Source organism: Polyodon spathula, chromosome 13 (genome assembly GCF_017654505.1).
Source record: "Polyodon spathula isolate WHYD16114869_AA chromosome 13, ASM1765450v1, whole genome shotgun sequence".
NCBI lineage: Eukaryota > Metazoa > Chordata > Actinopteri > Acipenseriformes > Polyodontidae > Polyodon > Polyodon spathula.
In genome coordinates this window covers 26,688,985-26,705,880 of record NC_054546.1, presented here as the reverse complement: position 1 = coordinate 26,705,880, position 16,896 = coordinate 26,688,985, and the positions used below count along the sequence as shown (strand labels likewise).

Genomic DNA, 16,896 nt, shown 5'->3' with positions numbered 1-16,896 from the left:
GTAGTGTGTTTGTGGTGTTGTGTGGTGTCCACTGTTTGACTTAATGTGTTTGAGTGACAACACATCACAGAATCACACAGTATTTTGACAACGTATCACACACACACACATTATACACACACTCACACACACACACACACACAGTGATTATTTTTAAACTCATAAAGAATTCTGCATTTCAAGTGTCATGTTTACAGCACATTTCCCCTCTTCTCTCCGCCTCCCTCCTCTGCTCTCCTCTGCCTCCCCTCTCTCCCTCTCGTCCTTCACTCTCAAGTGGCGTTTCCAAGGCAACAGCACAAAAGACGACTCCAGGTCTTTTCAAGGTCTGTAACCCAATCCATTCTGAGACAGAGAGGAAGCAAGAGGGAGGCAAGGTGAGAGAGAGGGAGAAGAGAGGGAGGGGGAGAGATAAATATCAACTGTCTCCACCTGCTGGTAATATTGAGACATTGCACAACTGAATTAAATAATGTTTTCTCACATTACCCCCCCACCCCCCCTCATGCTGGGGCTGCATATCCCTGTAGAGGAGCCGTCTGTCTATCTGTCTGTCTGCTTACCCACCCCTGTCTGTCTGTCTATCTCCCTGTTTGCTTACCTGCCTGCCTGCCTCTCTATCTGTCTATCTGTGTGACACTGGAAATACTATTGCCTGTGGTGTGTGCTAGTTCTAACATGCACAAGAGTGCTGCAGAGGGACAGGGTCACAGTCTGATGTCTGAGAGCCCTGTTTAGAGAAAAAATAGATAGAAAAAACTTACATTTTATCAGTTTTAGAGCAACATAACACAGAACCACTCAGAATGATTGCCAACCCTGTGAAACTGTGTTTGAGATTGTCCTGTTCTAACAGACACCTCTAAACAACACCCTTGAGGCTGTTTCCCTCCATAGACCCCAACTGTTTTATCAGGTTTCAGGTGCAAGGCTACTGTAAATAGCAGGTCAGTACTTCTATGAAGGGCTCTATATTCCTGTATTATACCAGCATTGCTTTGACAGCAACAAATAACTCACTCACACACACTGATGTTGGTTGCAGAAACCATGATATTTTTTAATGTTCAGTGATAATTTCTACGTTTAATTTAATAAACACATAATACTGAGCAGGTGAGGTGAAGCTAGCCAGCATTTCGAGAGCAGCAACTTGTCAAGGGTTTGCACATTTTACACATTTCAATATATTAATATTTCAAGCACAATGTCGACTGACAAACAGCTTAACAGATCAGCTCAGCGGTGCAAATAATCCATTCTGTGCAGTTCTGTGCTAGTGAGGGAGAAAGGGAAGAGAGAGGGGGAAGAAAGAGGGAGGGAGGAGAGAGAGAGGGGGGGAAGAGGGAAGAAGTGAGGGAGAGGTGGGAAATGAGACAGAGAAAGACAGTGGGAAGTGAGATGAGGGAGTAAAGAGGAGAGAGATAGATTGATCAATGGACAGAGACAGGGTGAAGAATGTAAGACTGTGTTAGTGCATGCATCTTTACTCATGTGTCGTAGCTTATGTAAATTCTTGTCTCATGGTTTTCTAAGTATTAATCGTCCTGCGCCTCTCTTGTCGTTCCCCCTGCTCCTGCTTGTTACCGCGCTCTTCACAGGGCGCTGGGGTTGCGGAAGTTGTGCCCGGCAAAGCGAGCCTGATCCCCCAACTCCTCCTCAATTCTGAAAAACAAACCAAAAAAAAAACCTGAAACTACAAACACCAGAGCGACTTCACCAGCCTCACTGAAACTACAAACACCAGAGCCAGCGCCTTCACCAGCCTCACTGAAACTACAAAAACCAGAGCCAGCACCTTCACCAGCCTCACTGAAACTACAAACACCAGAGCGCCTTCACCAGCCTCACTGAAACTACAAACACCAGAGCAGCTTCGCCAGCCTCAATGAAACTACAAACACCAGAGCACCTTCACCAGCCTTAGTGAAACTACAAACAACAGAGTGGCTTCACCAGCCTTAGTGAAACTACAAGAAACTGAGTAAAGCAGACAAGTGTTTGGGCTCTAGTGCGTTCACCAGTGTTATTGAAACTAGAAGAAACTGAGTCAAGCAAAGAAGCATCTAGTGCCTTCACCAGTGTTATTGAAACTTGAAGAGACTGAGACAAGCAGACAGGCATTTCGGCTCTATTGCCTTCATCGGTGTTATTGAAACTAGAAGAAACTGAGTCAAGCAGAGAAGCATCTAGTGCCTTCATCTGCGTTATTGAAACTAGAAGAGACTGAGACAAGCAGACAGGCATTTGGGCTCTAGTGCCTTCATCTGTGTTTTTCATTGTTTCTTTCCTCACCTCATCAGTTGGTTGTACTTGGCTAAACGCTCCGATCTGCAGGGAGCACCAGTCTTTATCTGAGGAAAGAGAAAGAGAGAAAGAGGAGAGGTTCTTTTCAGTTCTAATGGTACTTCAAAGCTGCATTCCCCACAGACTCACTGTGTCCCCACACTCAGAGGATGCTGGGAGATGTAGCTTATATTTTTACATTGCTTGAAAACACATTCGAGTTGCAAAAGTACCAGTACTTCAGAACTGCATTCCTCACAGCCCCTTGCCAGCCTGTCCTGCCCGGATTTCTGTGCACGGATGCTGAGAGATGTAGTTTTTGTATCTCTGGCTGTGCTTGATAATACAATACAATACAGATTGTCACTTGCAGTGGTATTTCAGAACTACACCACCACCACCACCCCCCTACCCCCCACAGTTCTGTGCTAGCTATGCTGGCCTGGCTCCTTGTGTCCTGTGCTTGGGGCATGCTGGGAGCTGTAGTTCTTTGCTGACTCACCTGTCCAGTGCAGAGCCCCACCACCAGGTCAGCAATGAAGGTGTCCTCCGTCTCTCCAGAGCGGTGACTGACCATCACCCCCCAGCCGTTCTCCTGAGCCAGCTTACACCTGCAGAGAAACAGACTGAGTGACCAGGCTGACCAGCATCCTGACACGCTGACCAACGCACTGACCAACACCCTGACGCACACCCTCTCACACACATGTTTGTATTCCTATGCTTGTGGGGACTTCTCATTGACTCTCACTAAATTTTTCTTTATTATTTCTAACTCCAGTCAGACAAAACTCCACACAGGGTGAAAGTCGACAACGAACTAAATATTTTGGCTTTTTTTTCTTTTTTTTTTTTTTTTTTTTTTTTTTAAAAGGCATATTTAGTTCTTAAAAAGGTGTTTTACAAAGTGGGGATGACGTTTTTTCAGGAGTTACTATCTTTGTGGGGACATTTTCTAAAATTTTGTCCCCAGATTGATAGTAATACCTGGCCACTCACACTCACAGACACACACACACTCACTCCCACACACACACTCTCTGGTTCTCTTACGCCTGTATGGCCTCGGTCACTGATCCAATCTGGTTGACTTTCAGCAGCAGGCAGTTACAGGCCTTCTCCTCCACGGCTCGCTCGATGCGCTTGGGGTTGGTCACAGTCAGGTCGTCCCCCACCACCTGGATCCCCACGTTCCCAGTGAACTTGGACCAGGCCTCCCAATCATCCTGGTCGAAGGGGTCCTCAATAGTGACTACTGACGAGGGGGTCAACATGTTTACACAGTTAAACTTTACCATTTGGGGAATTTTTGCAACAGATGACTTTAAACATGGAAATTCTAATGTCTGTGTTTCTAATTGTCGAGTGTCTTCCTCTAATCAAGTTGAAAGTGTGTTTCATTCTTGCGCACACTTTGCTTTGTCAGGTCTGTCATTCAAAGAGTGCAGGAGAATGAAACTCACTTCTTAACATAAAGAATGTTGTTGAGTTTTTTTTTTTTTTTATATATATCATTTTGTGTGCCTGTGACCAGGATGGCTTGCAGTCGTGACGTCAGACCAGAAACACAGACTCAGGAAGCAGGGGGTGAAACTGAGGCACAGGGACACTGTGCCTCAGTGTTTTATTAAATAATAATAAAAATAAATAAAAGATTTAAACAAAAACAGCACACCAAAACAGGACACGGCACTTGAGGCCAAAATAAACAGACAAACAAAACAAATTAACACTAAATGAAACAGACATTAACACAGTGGACGAACAGACAAACACGGTGAATGAAATGAAGTATTTACTTTTACTTCTCTTTGTTTTTAATTCTCTCCTCTCCACACCCATTCTCCACTCACCAAACACACAACCCCGAGTGAGTGAAAACATGCTGCTTTTATGCAGCTGTACCAAGATTCGATTGCCAATCAATCATTCAGTTGGAGTCTCGGTACAACTGCTTGTGAATTAATGAAGTGCAATTTCCCATGCTCACATATTATTACATTGTACCTGCACGTGTAGTGCTGTGCAATCCTCGTGCCTAAATACAAATATAAATTTTAAACACTCTTGCTCATAACCCGTATTTCTATCCCGTGTATTTTATACATAAACACCAACATTAACACACTACATACAACATAAAACACTAATAAACACAAAGGGAAGGGACACTCCACCACAGTGCCCAATGATTTTACCCCTGATTTTCTCCTCAATTTAGCAGGTCCAATTATTTTTTCCCTTCACTGCAACAATTCCCCACACTGCTGCTCAGGAGAAGTGAAGGTTCAGTGGGCGTCGTGTGATCCCACGACCAAGCCAGCTTCCTCTTCTACTCCCCCTGCACACCATGTAGTGATACTTTTAACCAGAGGAGACACTTGGGGACCCCTGCGCTCCCCTGACTGTGGGACTCCCCCTGCACACCACATAGTCATGCTTTTAACCAGAGGAGACACTCAGGGACCCCTGTGCTCCCCTGACTGTGAGACTCCCCCTGCACACCACGTAGTCATGCTTTTAACCAGAGGAGACACTCAGGGACCCCGTGCTCCCCTGACTGTGAGACTCCCCCTGCACACCATGTAGTCATGCTTTTAACCAGAGGAAACACTCTGGGACCCGTGTTGTTGAGTTTTTTAAGCTTCAGAAAGGTGTTCCCTGCGCACAAGATATAAATGTGTGTATGTGTGTGTGTGTGTGTGTGTGCATTTGGGTTGTGGTTCTGGTTGGTACCTGGGTAGTCCCTGATGAAGCTCTGGTACAGGTCCACAAGCTCGTCGGGGCTGATGTAGCGGCTCGGGTCGTCAGGTGATTTGAAGTCCAGGTCGTAGCTCCCATCGCGGTAGAACTCAGATGCCGCCACATCCATCCCGATTACGACCTTATCAGTGAAACCAGCCTTCTCTATTGCAACCTTCAGTAGCTCCAGGGGGTTGGGGGGGGGGGGGGGGGGGGGGGGGCAGGGGGGGGGGGGGGGGGGGCAGGGTCAAATCTTCAACAGAAGGTTCACACCCCCAGTGTCAAATCTTCAACTCCTGTCCCTTTTAGAAGTTGTCTTTCAGTCCTTGGAGGAGCGATAGGGGGAAGAGCCCTTTCCCTCACCTACCCCCTCTAGGGGGGGGTCCCATGAGAAACTTGGGACTGTGGCGTGGTGGGCCCACCCCCTCTCTATCACCCTCCCCCTGTGCCCACTCTCTACCTGCCCAGCCCCCCCCAACCCCTCACCCTCGCTGTTCTCCAGGATGTTCGGAGCAAAGCCCCCCTCGTCCCCCACGTTTGTCGCGTCTTTGCCGTACTTGTCCTTGATGACGCCCTTCAGTGTGTGGTAGAGCTCCGCCCCCACGCGCAGTGCATCACGGAAAGACTCCGCCCCCACTGGCAGCACCATGAACTCCTGCATGGCCAGCTTGTTCCCCGCATGAGAGCCGCCATTGATCACGTTGAATGCCTGGGGGGGCGGGGGTGGGGAGGGAGGAATTAAATGTATGTTTGTAAGTGTTCGGTAGCTCCCTCAAGTTGACAGCGTGACACTCACACACTCTTTGCTGTGTGAATCCCTTTCCCTGTCTCTTATACAAGACGACTGTCTGTCTCCTCACTAATAAAAATTAATAGAAGTGTATCTCTCCAGTTGACCCCCTTTCCTGTATGTTTCTATGTGTTTGGTGGCTCCTCTAATCAAGATGAGAGTGTACGACTTGCACACTCTTTGCTGTGTCTGTCAAGATGAAAGCAAACTCTAACTTGATTACAGGAGCGACCGAACACTTAGAAACATATTATAAGTCATTAAATCCAAATAAAAACAGACGAAAAGCTGCTATTAATACACTTAATCTGTGGTTTGAACGTTTCATATGCTATGTCATGGACATTCTGAGTGCAAGATCTACACTCTCAGCGAGACCAGGAGTATAGCTGCTATTAATATTTTAAAGTACAATTAAATGTATTTAAAGGTGAAATGTATCATCCCACTTTATTCTATTTGTTTTTAATACCGGAACTGGAAGGACGAGTTCTGTATTTCCAGCTAGGTCTGCAATGTGACGGTACAGGGGGACCCCTTTCTCTGCTGCACCAGCTTTGCACACTGCCAGAGACACCCCCAGGATTGCATTTGCACCAAACTGGGCTGCAGGAGACAGAAAGAAAAAGAAAGAAAGAAAGAAAGAAAGAAAGAAAGAAAGAAAGAAAGAAAGAAAGAAAGAAAGAAAGAAAATATAATAAATAAGAGACAAAGTGTGTACCAGCCTGGTTATTATATGAATTACCTGGTTTAATGATGAAGTGACAATGACAGTGCCAGCAGCAAGCTGAGCAGGTAGAATCTGAACAACTCCCAGCATGCCTCTGCACTAACAGTAACAGTGAGGCATGATGGGAGCTGTTGTTCTTTATACAGACATTGCACAAAGTAATACTAAATTACTAAATACTCACTAGGTTTATTGTGCCAGCAGCAATCTGAGCAGTCATTAAATAGAACCAGAATGAAAACTACAACACTCAGCATGGTTCTGCACAAGCAATAACAGTGAGGTATGATGGGAATTACAGCTGGTTCAGTGAATTCTCAGATCAGTGTATTCTCAATGAGCAGCAGATTCACAGCACTTACATTTATTCTCAGTGCCGTCCATCTCCAGCATCATGGTGTCCAGCTTCTCCTGCTTCTCCACAGACACCTCCTGAGCACAGCAGAGTGTTAATAAAGCAAAGAAACTGCATCACATTAAAGGAAAGGGGGCCCAGCTTGACATATTTAGGAAAAAGACTAACATTTTATCTTCCTTTATTGTCTATGACAGGAGACACAATCAACCCTTGAAATTCCCACATGCTATAAAGATAGCAGGAGGAAATCAAGATAAATATATAGCAAACATATATGATAACTTACGAGGTTCATGTCAATGTATTAATTTATTCACTTTTATGGTATTTCATTGAATTCATATGATAGAAAAATAAGCACAAAAAAAATGGTGCCCTACAAACAGACTTAAAGAGAGACAGGCAGACAGGCAGACAGATAGACAGACAGAGAGGCGACAGGCAGACAAACAGAGAGGCCACAGGCATGCAGACAGACAGACAGGCAGACAGGCAGACAGGCAGACAGACAGACAGGCAGACAGCTAGACAGACAGAGACAAACAGAAAGACTGGCAAACATGCAGAAAGACAGCCTCACCGATTCAATGAGTGCGGGGCGGATTGTATTGTTGATGTGATCCACTGCTTGAAGCACACCTGAAGAAAACAGAAGATCTCCAGTCAGCAACGAAACAAAGAAACCCTGAGATACACCCTTCCCTCTCTCTCTCACACACACACACGCTGTCCTCTCTCTCTCACACACACACACCCTGCCCTCTCTCTCTCTCATACACATACACACACTATGCCCTCTCACACACATTGCCCTCTCACACACACACACACAGACACACACACACACACACCTTGCCCTCTCACACGCACACGCACCCTGCTCTCTCACACACACACACACCTTGCCCTCTCACACGCATACGCACCCTGCTCTCTCACACACCTTGCCCTCACACACACACACACACACACCTTGCCCTCTCACACACACACGCACCCTGCCCTCTCACACACACAGGCACACACATCCTGCCCCACCACACACACACACGACTCCCCTATCCCTCCTCTCTATCCTGTCCGTTCTCTCTTCCCTGTTCCTATTCTCTCCCCTGTCCCCTCCTGTCTCACCCTTGCCCAGGTATCTGGACATATCATTGTCTCGCAGCTCCAAGGCTTCATAGATCCCAGTCGATGCTCCGCTGGGTACGGCAGCACGGAACATTCCTGAGCAAGAGAGAGATTGAGGGAGGGACGGAGAGAGAGAGGGAGAGAAGGACAGATAAAGAGGGACAGTTTTTATTAATCATGTTTCCCTCTGTGTATCTATTACTTTCACTTGGGCGATGTTGTTTTAAGCCCTCTTAATTAACAGCGTATTCCCTTTCTCAGTGTCAGCCTTCTGGGACACACAGTTTAAAACAAAGTTAAGGTACCATCAGTGCCCAAGGTAAATTAAAAACTACCCATCCCACAATTCACTGGTGCAGATTGGCAGTAACGGGGCACACTGTTTTATTCACTGCTGCAAAGTAAATGCACCGGTGGCTGGATTCAAACAAGTTTGATGACATTAATATGATGAGTTGCATTTGGAGAAATGTGCTGCGGCGATAACAGAATTTTTTAGAATGACAGGTGAAAGGTTTGAAGATCTGTTAAACAGTTTGGGGCCACTGCTTCAATGCAAATATACACAGCGATGTAGCAATACCTGCAGAAAGACTTTCAGTCACACTGCACAGAGCAACTGGCAACTCCCAGCAGTGTGGGGCCACGAGCTTCCAACTCCACTCCTTCCTTCAGGGTGTTCTTGCTCTTCACAAATCTATCACACACTTTTCTCCATTGGGTTTTACGTTCTCTCTAGTCCTTTTCAATTTTTTTTCTATACAAACCAATGCTGTTTCTGTTATTTGGGCATCTCTATTCTTTAACTAAGTGAGGCGTTATATAAAAGTGGATGCTTAGAACTTCTATTAAATAGATTTCATATTTTTTTGTGCAGATATTAACTATGCTAAATTTAATTTAATAGTAAATTCATACAAATGCTTTGATGTTTGTTTTTTATGTATTTCTTATTATGCTAAACAGTACTCTTTTTATGACTTAATTGCTGTGGCATTAAACGCCAAGGTTAGATAATAGAAATAGTCATCTTTACAAACTGCCATTTCTTAAATGATTTGCCGTCAGAGTTGACAAAAGGTTTCATTTGTTCTCCCCATACTTCACATTAACAGTGTTCATAAACAACATTTCGGTGACCATGGAGTGTCACCAGGTGAGAAAACAGTGAACAAAACATTGCACACTCATTTGCAATGAGGTTGAAGTCCATGGCACTCTAGGAAATGTAGTTTTTAAGCAGGTGTCTTACCTTTCTCAGTGTAGAGGTCGACTTCCACCGTGGGGTTTCCACGGGAGTCGAGAATCTCGCGAGCGTGAATGTTTAAAATTGACATCCTGAGAGAGAGAGAGAGAGAGAGAGAGAGTCAGGTGGGGGAGACACAAACTAAGAGGCACTGCATTCTGTCCTGCAGTAAATACACACCCCTAATTCTGCAGCCAGTTTAAAGACTAATGATTAATGATGAAACTCAATGATGAATACAATTATAAATACTGTGGAGAGAGGCAGACTAAACAAACAAACCTGTTGTTGAATAAGTAGCGCTGCCCCTCACAAACTGAGATGGGATGAAAGAAGAGTTATAGGAAATGAGGGAGAGAGAGGAAGAGAGAGAGAAGGGGAAGGAGAGAGGCGAGAGAGGGAGAGAGATAGGGAACATTATGTATTAATTCCCAGTTACTTTTAGAATTGCCTGTGGGGTTAGCGGCTGATGAATGGCTCAATTCGAATGACAACCATTACCGAATGGGAAGAGCCTCTCTGACTGTCAATGACTGAGCATATATAGAAAAGCTGCCCTATCAGGGCTCTGCTGTTTGGGGGAAGTCCCTCCCACCTCCTGTTGAAGAGGAACATCCTCACAGTAGCACATCGCCATTTTCTCTCTCATCTCACTGACACAGGTCAGATTGCGTTTTGCTTTCTTGAACCGAAATTGGCTGATTTGTTGGTTTTATCGGCAAATTAAAATAAATTCCATGGTAAAATCGTGCTTGGAGCATGTCAAAGAGTGCTCTCGCTTTATTCTCGTGTCAGTTTTCTGACTAGAGCTCTTAAGGGATTAGCAAGTGGCCATTGCTTTTTTCACTACACGAGGCCTTGTGTAGTTGAGACACTGTGTGGAGAGCTGTTGTGATGCTGTAAGGAGAGCTTGCGGACTTGTGGCGTTGTCCTCTACGCCGATTTAATCGGTTACAGCAACCAATAATTTTTATTTTTTTTTTAAAACAGCTCGGGCCTAGCCCCTTCTCAATCCTTGGGCTTTCCTAACGCGGCTGCGCTTGCCCTCGGCGACCACATCAACTGAATCGGCTGCATACCCTGGCATCGACCGTGGTTTTTCCCCCTGATCACGAGGTTGAGAAAACAGCGCCTACCCGGTCCCGATTGACTCGGCTCCGGTGTAAACATCTTCGGCGCCGCCTCCAGCTCGGCCCCGACCATGCCTACCATCGGCACTGAACTTGGAAGTGGTCCACTCGGCACCGACTGTCTCGGCAACGACAACGCTTTTCTCGGTGCCGTTCCCGGCACCAATTGATTCGGCAGCGGTGAACTTCTTCGAGGCCGTCTACAGCCCGGCACCGACCACGCTACACGTCGGCATCGACCTCGGCACCAATTGACTCAGCACTGACCTCTCAGAGTCAACCACACTCTTTTTTGATGCCAATCCTGGTTCCGATTGATTCGGCACCAGGGAATAGCTTCGAGGCCGTCTACAGCCAGGCACCGACCGCGCTACACGTCGGCACTGACCGCGCTATTTTTGATGCCGATCCCGGCACCAACTGATTTGGCACGGTGAATAACTTCGGGAGCCGTCTACGGCATAGAATGCACTACACATCTGCACCAACCTCCGTGGCAATCGAGTCGGCTCCAACAGTGCTCGCCCCGATGCCGATCCCGGCACCGGTGAATCGCTCAGAAGAATCTACAGCCTGGCACCGACCATGCTACTATTGGCACCGAGCGCAGCAGTTCATCTGCAAAACCATGTCGGTCCAATCAATTGGGTCCTTTGCTGGGTTCCACCAGTGCAACCAAAGTGCGGCGAAGCTACCAAGGCAGGACGAGCACCGGTCCTGCGCCAGATGCCTAGGGCCAGAACACTCAGCAAAAGCACTGGCAGGTAAGCTGGACTGCTCTCCATGTCGGAAGTTCTCAAGGAGAACTAAGCGACGGAGAGCAGCCTATCCCCAGCAGAGTATCTCTTCTCCAACCAGGGGAGAATGAGATCAGTGGTCCAAGAACCTCCGCAGAGGTCATCTAGGACCCCCCCTGCTACAGTGACCAAGGAACTCTCGCACTCATTTGGGTCACCCTCCCCTACCCCAGAACCGGTACAGAGGCTCAGACACCTCTCAGGGGAGGCGAGATGGTCACCGCCGAGGCGGTACCACTCGAAGGGATGCTCACCAGGGGACAGGCGGTCGGCGTGCAGGGAGGTCGCTGGCGGCGCTGGAGGCCGCCCACCACCATTTTTGGCTGACACAAGCCAAGGTCTTGGAGACCGAAGGACAGAGGCGCACAGAAAACAGGTCATAAGTCATGTGATGAAGATAAGGCTCTCAATACATCAACAGAAGAGCAACTTCATACTATCTCAGTCCACAGTGTTCCTGGGGATCAAACTGAACTTAGAGAGCATGCTTGCCTCACTCTCAGAAGACAGGATTCGGTCGTTGGAGGCCACACTCTCCCTATTCAGAGAGGACTCTCTCTTACATGTCAAGGTATATCAAAGGTTGTTGGGTCTGATGGCAGCCACCTCGAGAATCTTTCCACTATGGCTGCAGAGTATGCGCCTGCTTCAAGCCTGGGTAAATACGTTCAAGGCGCACCCAGTCCGAGATCGCTACAGGTTGGTGCGAGTGTCCAGACAATGCCGGAAGACACTGGAGTTGTGGCTCCATCCTGGCAATCTACGCCTCGGGTCTCCCCTCAGATCCCCTCACAGAAGGGAAGTGATCACTACAGATGCCTCCAGCCAAAGACGGGGGCCCCCTGGGAGTAAACGCACTAGCTCACCCCTGGCCACAGGGGCTATTGTATGTGCTCCCTCCGCTACCATTAATAACCCTGGCACTAGAGAGGATCAGGGTGTAGAGAGCACAGGTTTTGCTGGTTACACCCAGATGGCCAAGACGCCCCTGGTTTGCTCTCCTCTCCGACATGTTGTCGGATCAGCCGTGGCAGCTCCCGCTGCGCAAGGACCTCCTGAGCCAAGAGGAGGGGCTATTATGGCACCCTAACCCAGCCCAGCTTCAACTCTGGGTCTGGCCGTTTAACGGAGCCATCTATTTAGATGAGGTTTGTCAGATGCAGTAGTAAAGACACTACAGTCTGCTAGGGCGCTGAGCACTAGAGCCCAGTACTCATATAAATGAAAAGTTTTCCAAGACTGGTGCCTTGCCCAAGGTCACGATCCGATGACTTGCCCGATTGAGACGATATTAACCTTCTTGCAACACTTGTGACACAGAAAAATCAGCTTCCACTTTGAAAGTATACCTGGCAGCAATATCAGTGTGCCATGACAAAACTGACTTGGTGTCCCCTGGAGCACATTTCCTGGCAGCGCAATTTCTTAATGGGGCTGTAACAGGGAGAGATCTGTGCTGACTCTGCTGGCGTGGTCACGGGCTGCAGGAAGAGGGCGGCAGTCGCCCAACAACCACCTGTGAGTCATGGCAGTGACACGGGGAGGTGGGAAAGTGTGAGTGTGGACTTTCCCCCTCTCTGAATGGCCGAGAGGCGGGTCTTGGGTGATTGTCGGTCCTATAAAATAACGCTCTGTTGTTTCCTCAGGTCTGCCCACTTAGACGCGCTAAGGGTGCGGACACTTTGATTCAGGACCGGGAATCAGCGAGACAGAGAGAGAGCGGGGAACCCTTGGGCAGACCCCGGCGTATTGTGAAAGAGCAGGCGAGATAGCCGAGAGAGTAGGACGGTGATCCGGGTCGTGCGGGTAGCGGCGACCGGGATAACGCTGCCGAGTGCAGCACCTTTTATTTGTAGTTTTATTACTGTTTTATTTTCCCTTGTTCTTTTCGCCTTCTGTTTTCATTATTATTTCTTTGAGCACCTGCGAGTGCATTTGCAGGTCGTGTACCAGCTGTGGTATTTCCGTGGTGCTGTCTATCATCGTTGATAGGCAGCCCACGGTCAACAGTGCCCTCTACCGGAGAGAAAAAAATACAAGGAAAGGAAAAGAGCCGGCCTGAAATAAAACTGGGCACCTGTGTGGTGTTTCCCAAATACACCTGTCTGTCTCCTTGTCAGTGAATTACCCACACCCCTTCCACACGTGGTGTCAGAAGTGGGATTCACTGGCACTGCCCCAAGCAGTGCAGCTATAGAAGGAGCAGACGAGCCATGGATGCTACGCAGTTTGCGGCGATGATGGACCTCCTGCGCCAGACGCTCACCGCAGCAGTGCAGGGGGCGGCAAGACCCGCAGCTCCAGACCCCCAGTTGCAACGCCCCACAAAAATGACGGCCGAGGATCGACCTGACGCCTATTTGGAGGTGTTTGAAGCTATGGCGACCTCGGCCGGGTGGGATCCAGCCCGGTGGGCTAGTTACCTGCTTCCTCAGCTCACGGGGGAGGCGCAAGCAGCAGCGAGAACGCTGTCCCCGGAACGGATGATGGATTACCCCACGCTGAAAACCGTCATCCTTAATCGCGTGGGGGCCACACCGGAGGGGTATCGGAAGAAATTCCGAGAGGAGCAGTTTGCGGTAGGGGAGCACCCACGAGCCATCGCCCACCGTCTGAAGGATTACGCACTGGGTTGGTTGAACCCGGAGCTGAACACCAAAGCCAGGGTGGTGGAGATGATCGTGGTGGAGCGCTTCCTGGAATGTCTAGCCCCGGAACCTCGGCTGTGGGTCCAGCGGCAGGCACCAGACACGCTGGACCGGGCGGTCGAGCTTGCCGAGCGGTACCAGGCAGCAGAACCAACGCCCGCGAAACTGCCCGGGAGGAGTGCGGCTACTGGATCGCCACCTCAACTGGCCCCAGAAAGGGCGAAGGGACTGGGGGGTAGGGGTAGTCCAGGATTTGGTCGGGGGGTGTCGGCGGGAGCTCCCGGCCCGGGTACTGGGGCAGGGTGGGGATACCCACGGGCTGCTGCAGTGTCGGACCGGGGTCTTGCGCGGACGCCTTATCGGCGAGCCCCTTTTATGGCTCCAGTGTTTCCCCCTCTTTCCAAAACTTCGGGGAGAGAAACCAGCCCACCGAGGTGTTGGACGTGCAGGGAGGTGGGCCACCTCTCCCGGGACTGCCCCGTGATGGAGTGTGACCTCAGCCGACCAGGTAAGCACGTTCAATTACCTCAGTCGCTTCAGCACACGGGTTTTGTTATTCCTGTGACAGTGGATGGTACAAAAACCCAGGCTCTCCTGGATTCAGGGTGTGGTCAGTCTCTAGTACAGGAGAGCCTAATCTCACCGGGGCATAAACGTATATTGGGACGGATGCATATTAAATGTATTCATGGGGATGTCCGCTCCTATCCCAAGATCAATGTGTGTATGACTATTGGCCAGCAGGTGACGCAGGTGCAGGTAGGATTATGTCCTCGATTGCCGGTACCAGTAGTTCTGGGACGGGACTGTGAGCAGTTTAAAGATTGGTTGGCTGCTCTGACAGCCCCGTCTTCTTTATTGGCTAAGAAAGAGGAAGTAATTGGAGAGATTTTTCCCTTTCGCGATCCAGAATGGTTTTGCCATAGATTTAAACCCCGTAAAACTAAACGGGAGCGTCGGATCGCTAAGAATGAGGGCTGGCAATGGAGGGAGTCGGAGAAGTTTCAGGTGGGGGCGGTTGGTGAAGAGTCCGGGGGGAGGTCGCGGAGCCAGCGCAGGGGTCTGGCTCGGCTGCCTCTGCTCGGGACCGACCTGACCCCGAGTTGGAAGCCATGGGAGCTGATTTCTTAGCTCGCTCCCGTGACTTCCGACTCGAGCAAGGGCGTGACGACGTGCTGGGCAGGCTCTTTGACCAAGCAGCGGTGGTTAATGGTCGGGTGGTCGAGCCCAGACGCGCCGCCACGTACCCCCACTTTGAAATTGATCGAGACCTACTGTACCGTGTTGATAAATTACCCCAGACCGGTGAAGTGCGTCATCAGTTGCTCATTCCTCAGCCCTTTAAGGAGGATTTGTTGCAGCTGGCTCACGCTATTCCCCTGTCTGGTCATTTGGGAAGGGATAAAACTAAAGCAAGGCTTGTGTCACGGTTCTTCTGGCTGGGGCTGGATGGCGATGTTAAGCGGTTTTGTGAGCGTTGTGGGGAATGTCAGAAGGCCAGCCCTAGAGCCGTTCCACGAGCCCCTCTGGTGCCTTTGCCCCTAGTGGAAGCTCCGTTTGAGCGTATTGGGATGGACATAGTTGGGCCACTAGAAAGGAGTGCGGCAGGATACACCCACCTACTTGTCATTCTGGATTACGCTACGCGTTATCCAGAGGCAATTCCCCTCCGATCTATGTCCGCTAAGTCTGTTGCCAACGAGCTTGTGAAGGTTTTCTCCCGGGTGGGGATTCCCAAGGAGATACTAACCGATCAAGGCACCAATTTTATGTCCCGGCTAATCCGCGGAACATGTAAGCTTTTGGGAATTAAGACCATTAGGACCTCTGTGTTTCATCCTCAGACAGACGGTTTGGTGGAACGCTTTAATAAGACCCTTAAGAACATGTTGCGCAGATTTATTCGTAGTGATGTGCGTTACTGGGACCAGCTGATTCCTCCCCTTCTCTTTGCGATCAGAGAGGTTCCCCAGGCTTCCACGGGGTTTTCACCATTCGAGCTGCTGTATGGGCGGAGACCCCGGGGCGTGCTCGATCTGGTCAGAGAGATGTGGGAGGAGCAGCAGGACAATTCGACCAATACCGTCCGGTATGTGTTGGACCTGCGCAAACGTCTTGAGTCTGTTGGGAAATGGGCGCATGACAATTTGCAGCAGGCGCAGCACAGACAGGAGACACAATATAACCGAGGAGCCCGGTTGCGCACATTTCAGCCGGGGGATAAGGTACTTCTATTATTACCCAGTTCTGAGTCGAAACTCTTGGCTAAGTGGCAAGGACCCTTTGAGGTTACACGCCAGGTTGGGAAGGTGGACTATGAGATCTGCCAGCCGGAGCGACGGACAGAGAAACACATTTACCATATCAATCTCTTAAAGCCTTGGTTACAGCCAGAGGCGTTGTTAGTGGCGCATGCAGATGACGTCACGGACCTGGGACCTGATCTTTCTGTGTTGGCAAGAAAAGGATCGGTACAGATTGCTGAGAATCTGACACCAACGCAGAAATGTCAGGCTCGCGGTCTGGTGGCGGAGTTTCCTGACGTGTTCTCTTCAGTCCCGGGGCAGACTCGAGTAGCCCATCATCACATTGATATTGAGCCGGGGGCGCTAGTTCGCCAGAGGCCGTACCGTATACCTGAGCGTAAAAGACAGGTAATAAAAGCGGAAATTGACGAAATGCTGAGACTGGGGGTAATAGAAGAGTCCCAAAGTGACTGGAACAGTCCGATCGTTTTAGTCGATAAGCCAGACGGGTCAACTCGATTTTGCATTGATTTCAGACGAATCAATGAGAAATCGAAATTTGACGCTTATCCGATGCCCCGAGTAGATGAGTTGCTGGAGCGTCTAGGCACGGCTCATTTTATGACGACACTGGATTTAACGAAGGGGTACTGGCAGATACCCCTGACTCCGGAATCTAGAGAGAGGACGGCGTTTTCGACTCCCTTCGGGTTGTACCAATTCAGGACCATGCCCTTTGGGTTGCACGGAGCCCCCGCCACTTTCCAGCGGATGATGGATCGCATCTTGCGG

The 16,896-nt window shown here is 49.3% G+C and overlaps 1 protein-coding gene across 4 annotated transcripts in view; it reads right to left on the bottom strand.

Annotated features, from left to right (window-relative positions):
- Window positions 1–1,035: 1,035 nt before the first annotated feature.
- LOC121325742 (gamma-enolase) overlaps window positions 1,036–16,896 on the bottom strand; it is a 30,995-nt gene continuing 15,134 nt past the window's right edge. For 3 of the 4 annotated variants that reach the window (XM_041268668.1, XM_041268670.1, XM_041268667.1), the window contains 11 exons: window positions 9,290–9,375; window positions 8,038–8,133; window positions 7,487–7,545; window positions 6,911–6,980; window positions 6,291–6,424; window positions 5,515–5,737; window positions 5,023–5,220; window positions 3,340–3,541; window positions 2,789–2,897; window positions 2,296–2,354; window positions 1,036–1,665 (listed from right to left, as the gene is read on the bottom strand). In XM_041268668.1, coding sequence (XP_041124602.1) covers window positions 1,596–1,665; window positions 2,296–2,354; window positions 2,789–2,897; window positions 3,340–3,541; window positions 5,023–5,220; window positions 5,515–5,737; window positions 6,291–6,424; window positions 6,911–6,980; window positions 7,487–7,545; window positions 8,038–8,133; window positions 9,290–9,374 — 1,305 coding nt within the window. In that variant the 5' untranslated portion in view covers window position 9,375 and the 3' untranslated portion in view covers window positions 1,036–1,595. Of the gene's footprint in view, window positions 1,666–2,295; window positions 2,355–2,788; window positions 2,898–3,339; window positions 3,542–5,022; window positions 5,221–5,514; window positions 5,738–6,290; window positions 6,425–6,910; window positions 6,981–7,486; window positions 7,546–8,037; window positions 8,134–9,289; window positions 9,376–9,565; window positions 9,600–16,896 lie in introns of all 4 variants that reach the window. The other variant, XM_041268669.1, reaches the window with a different exon arrangement.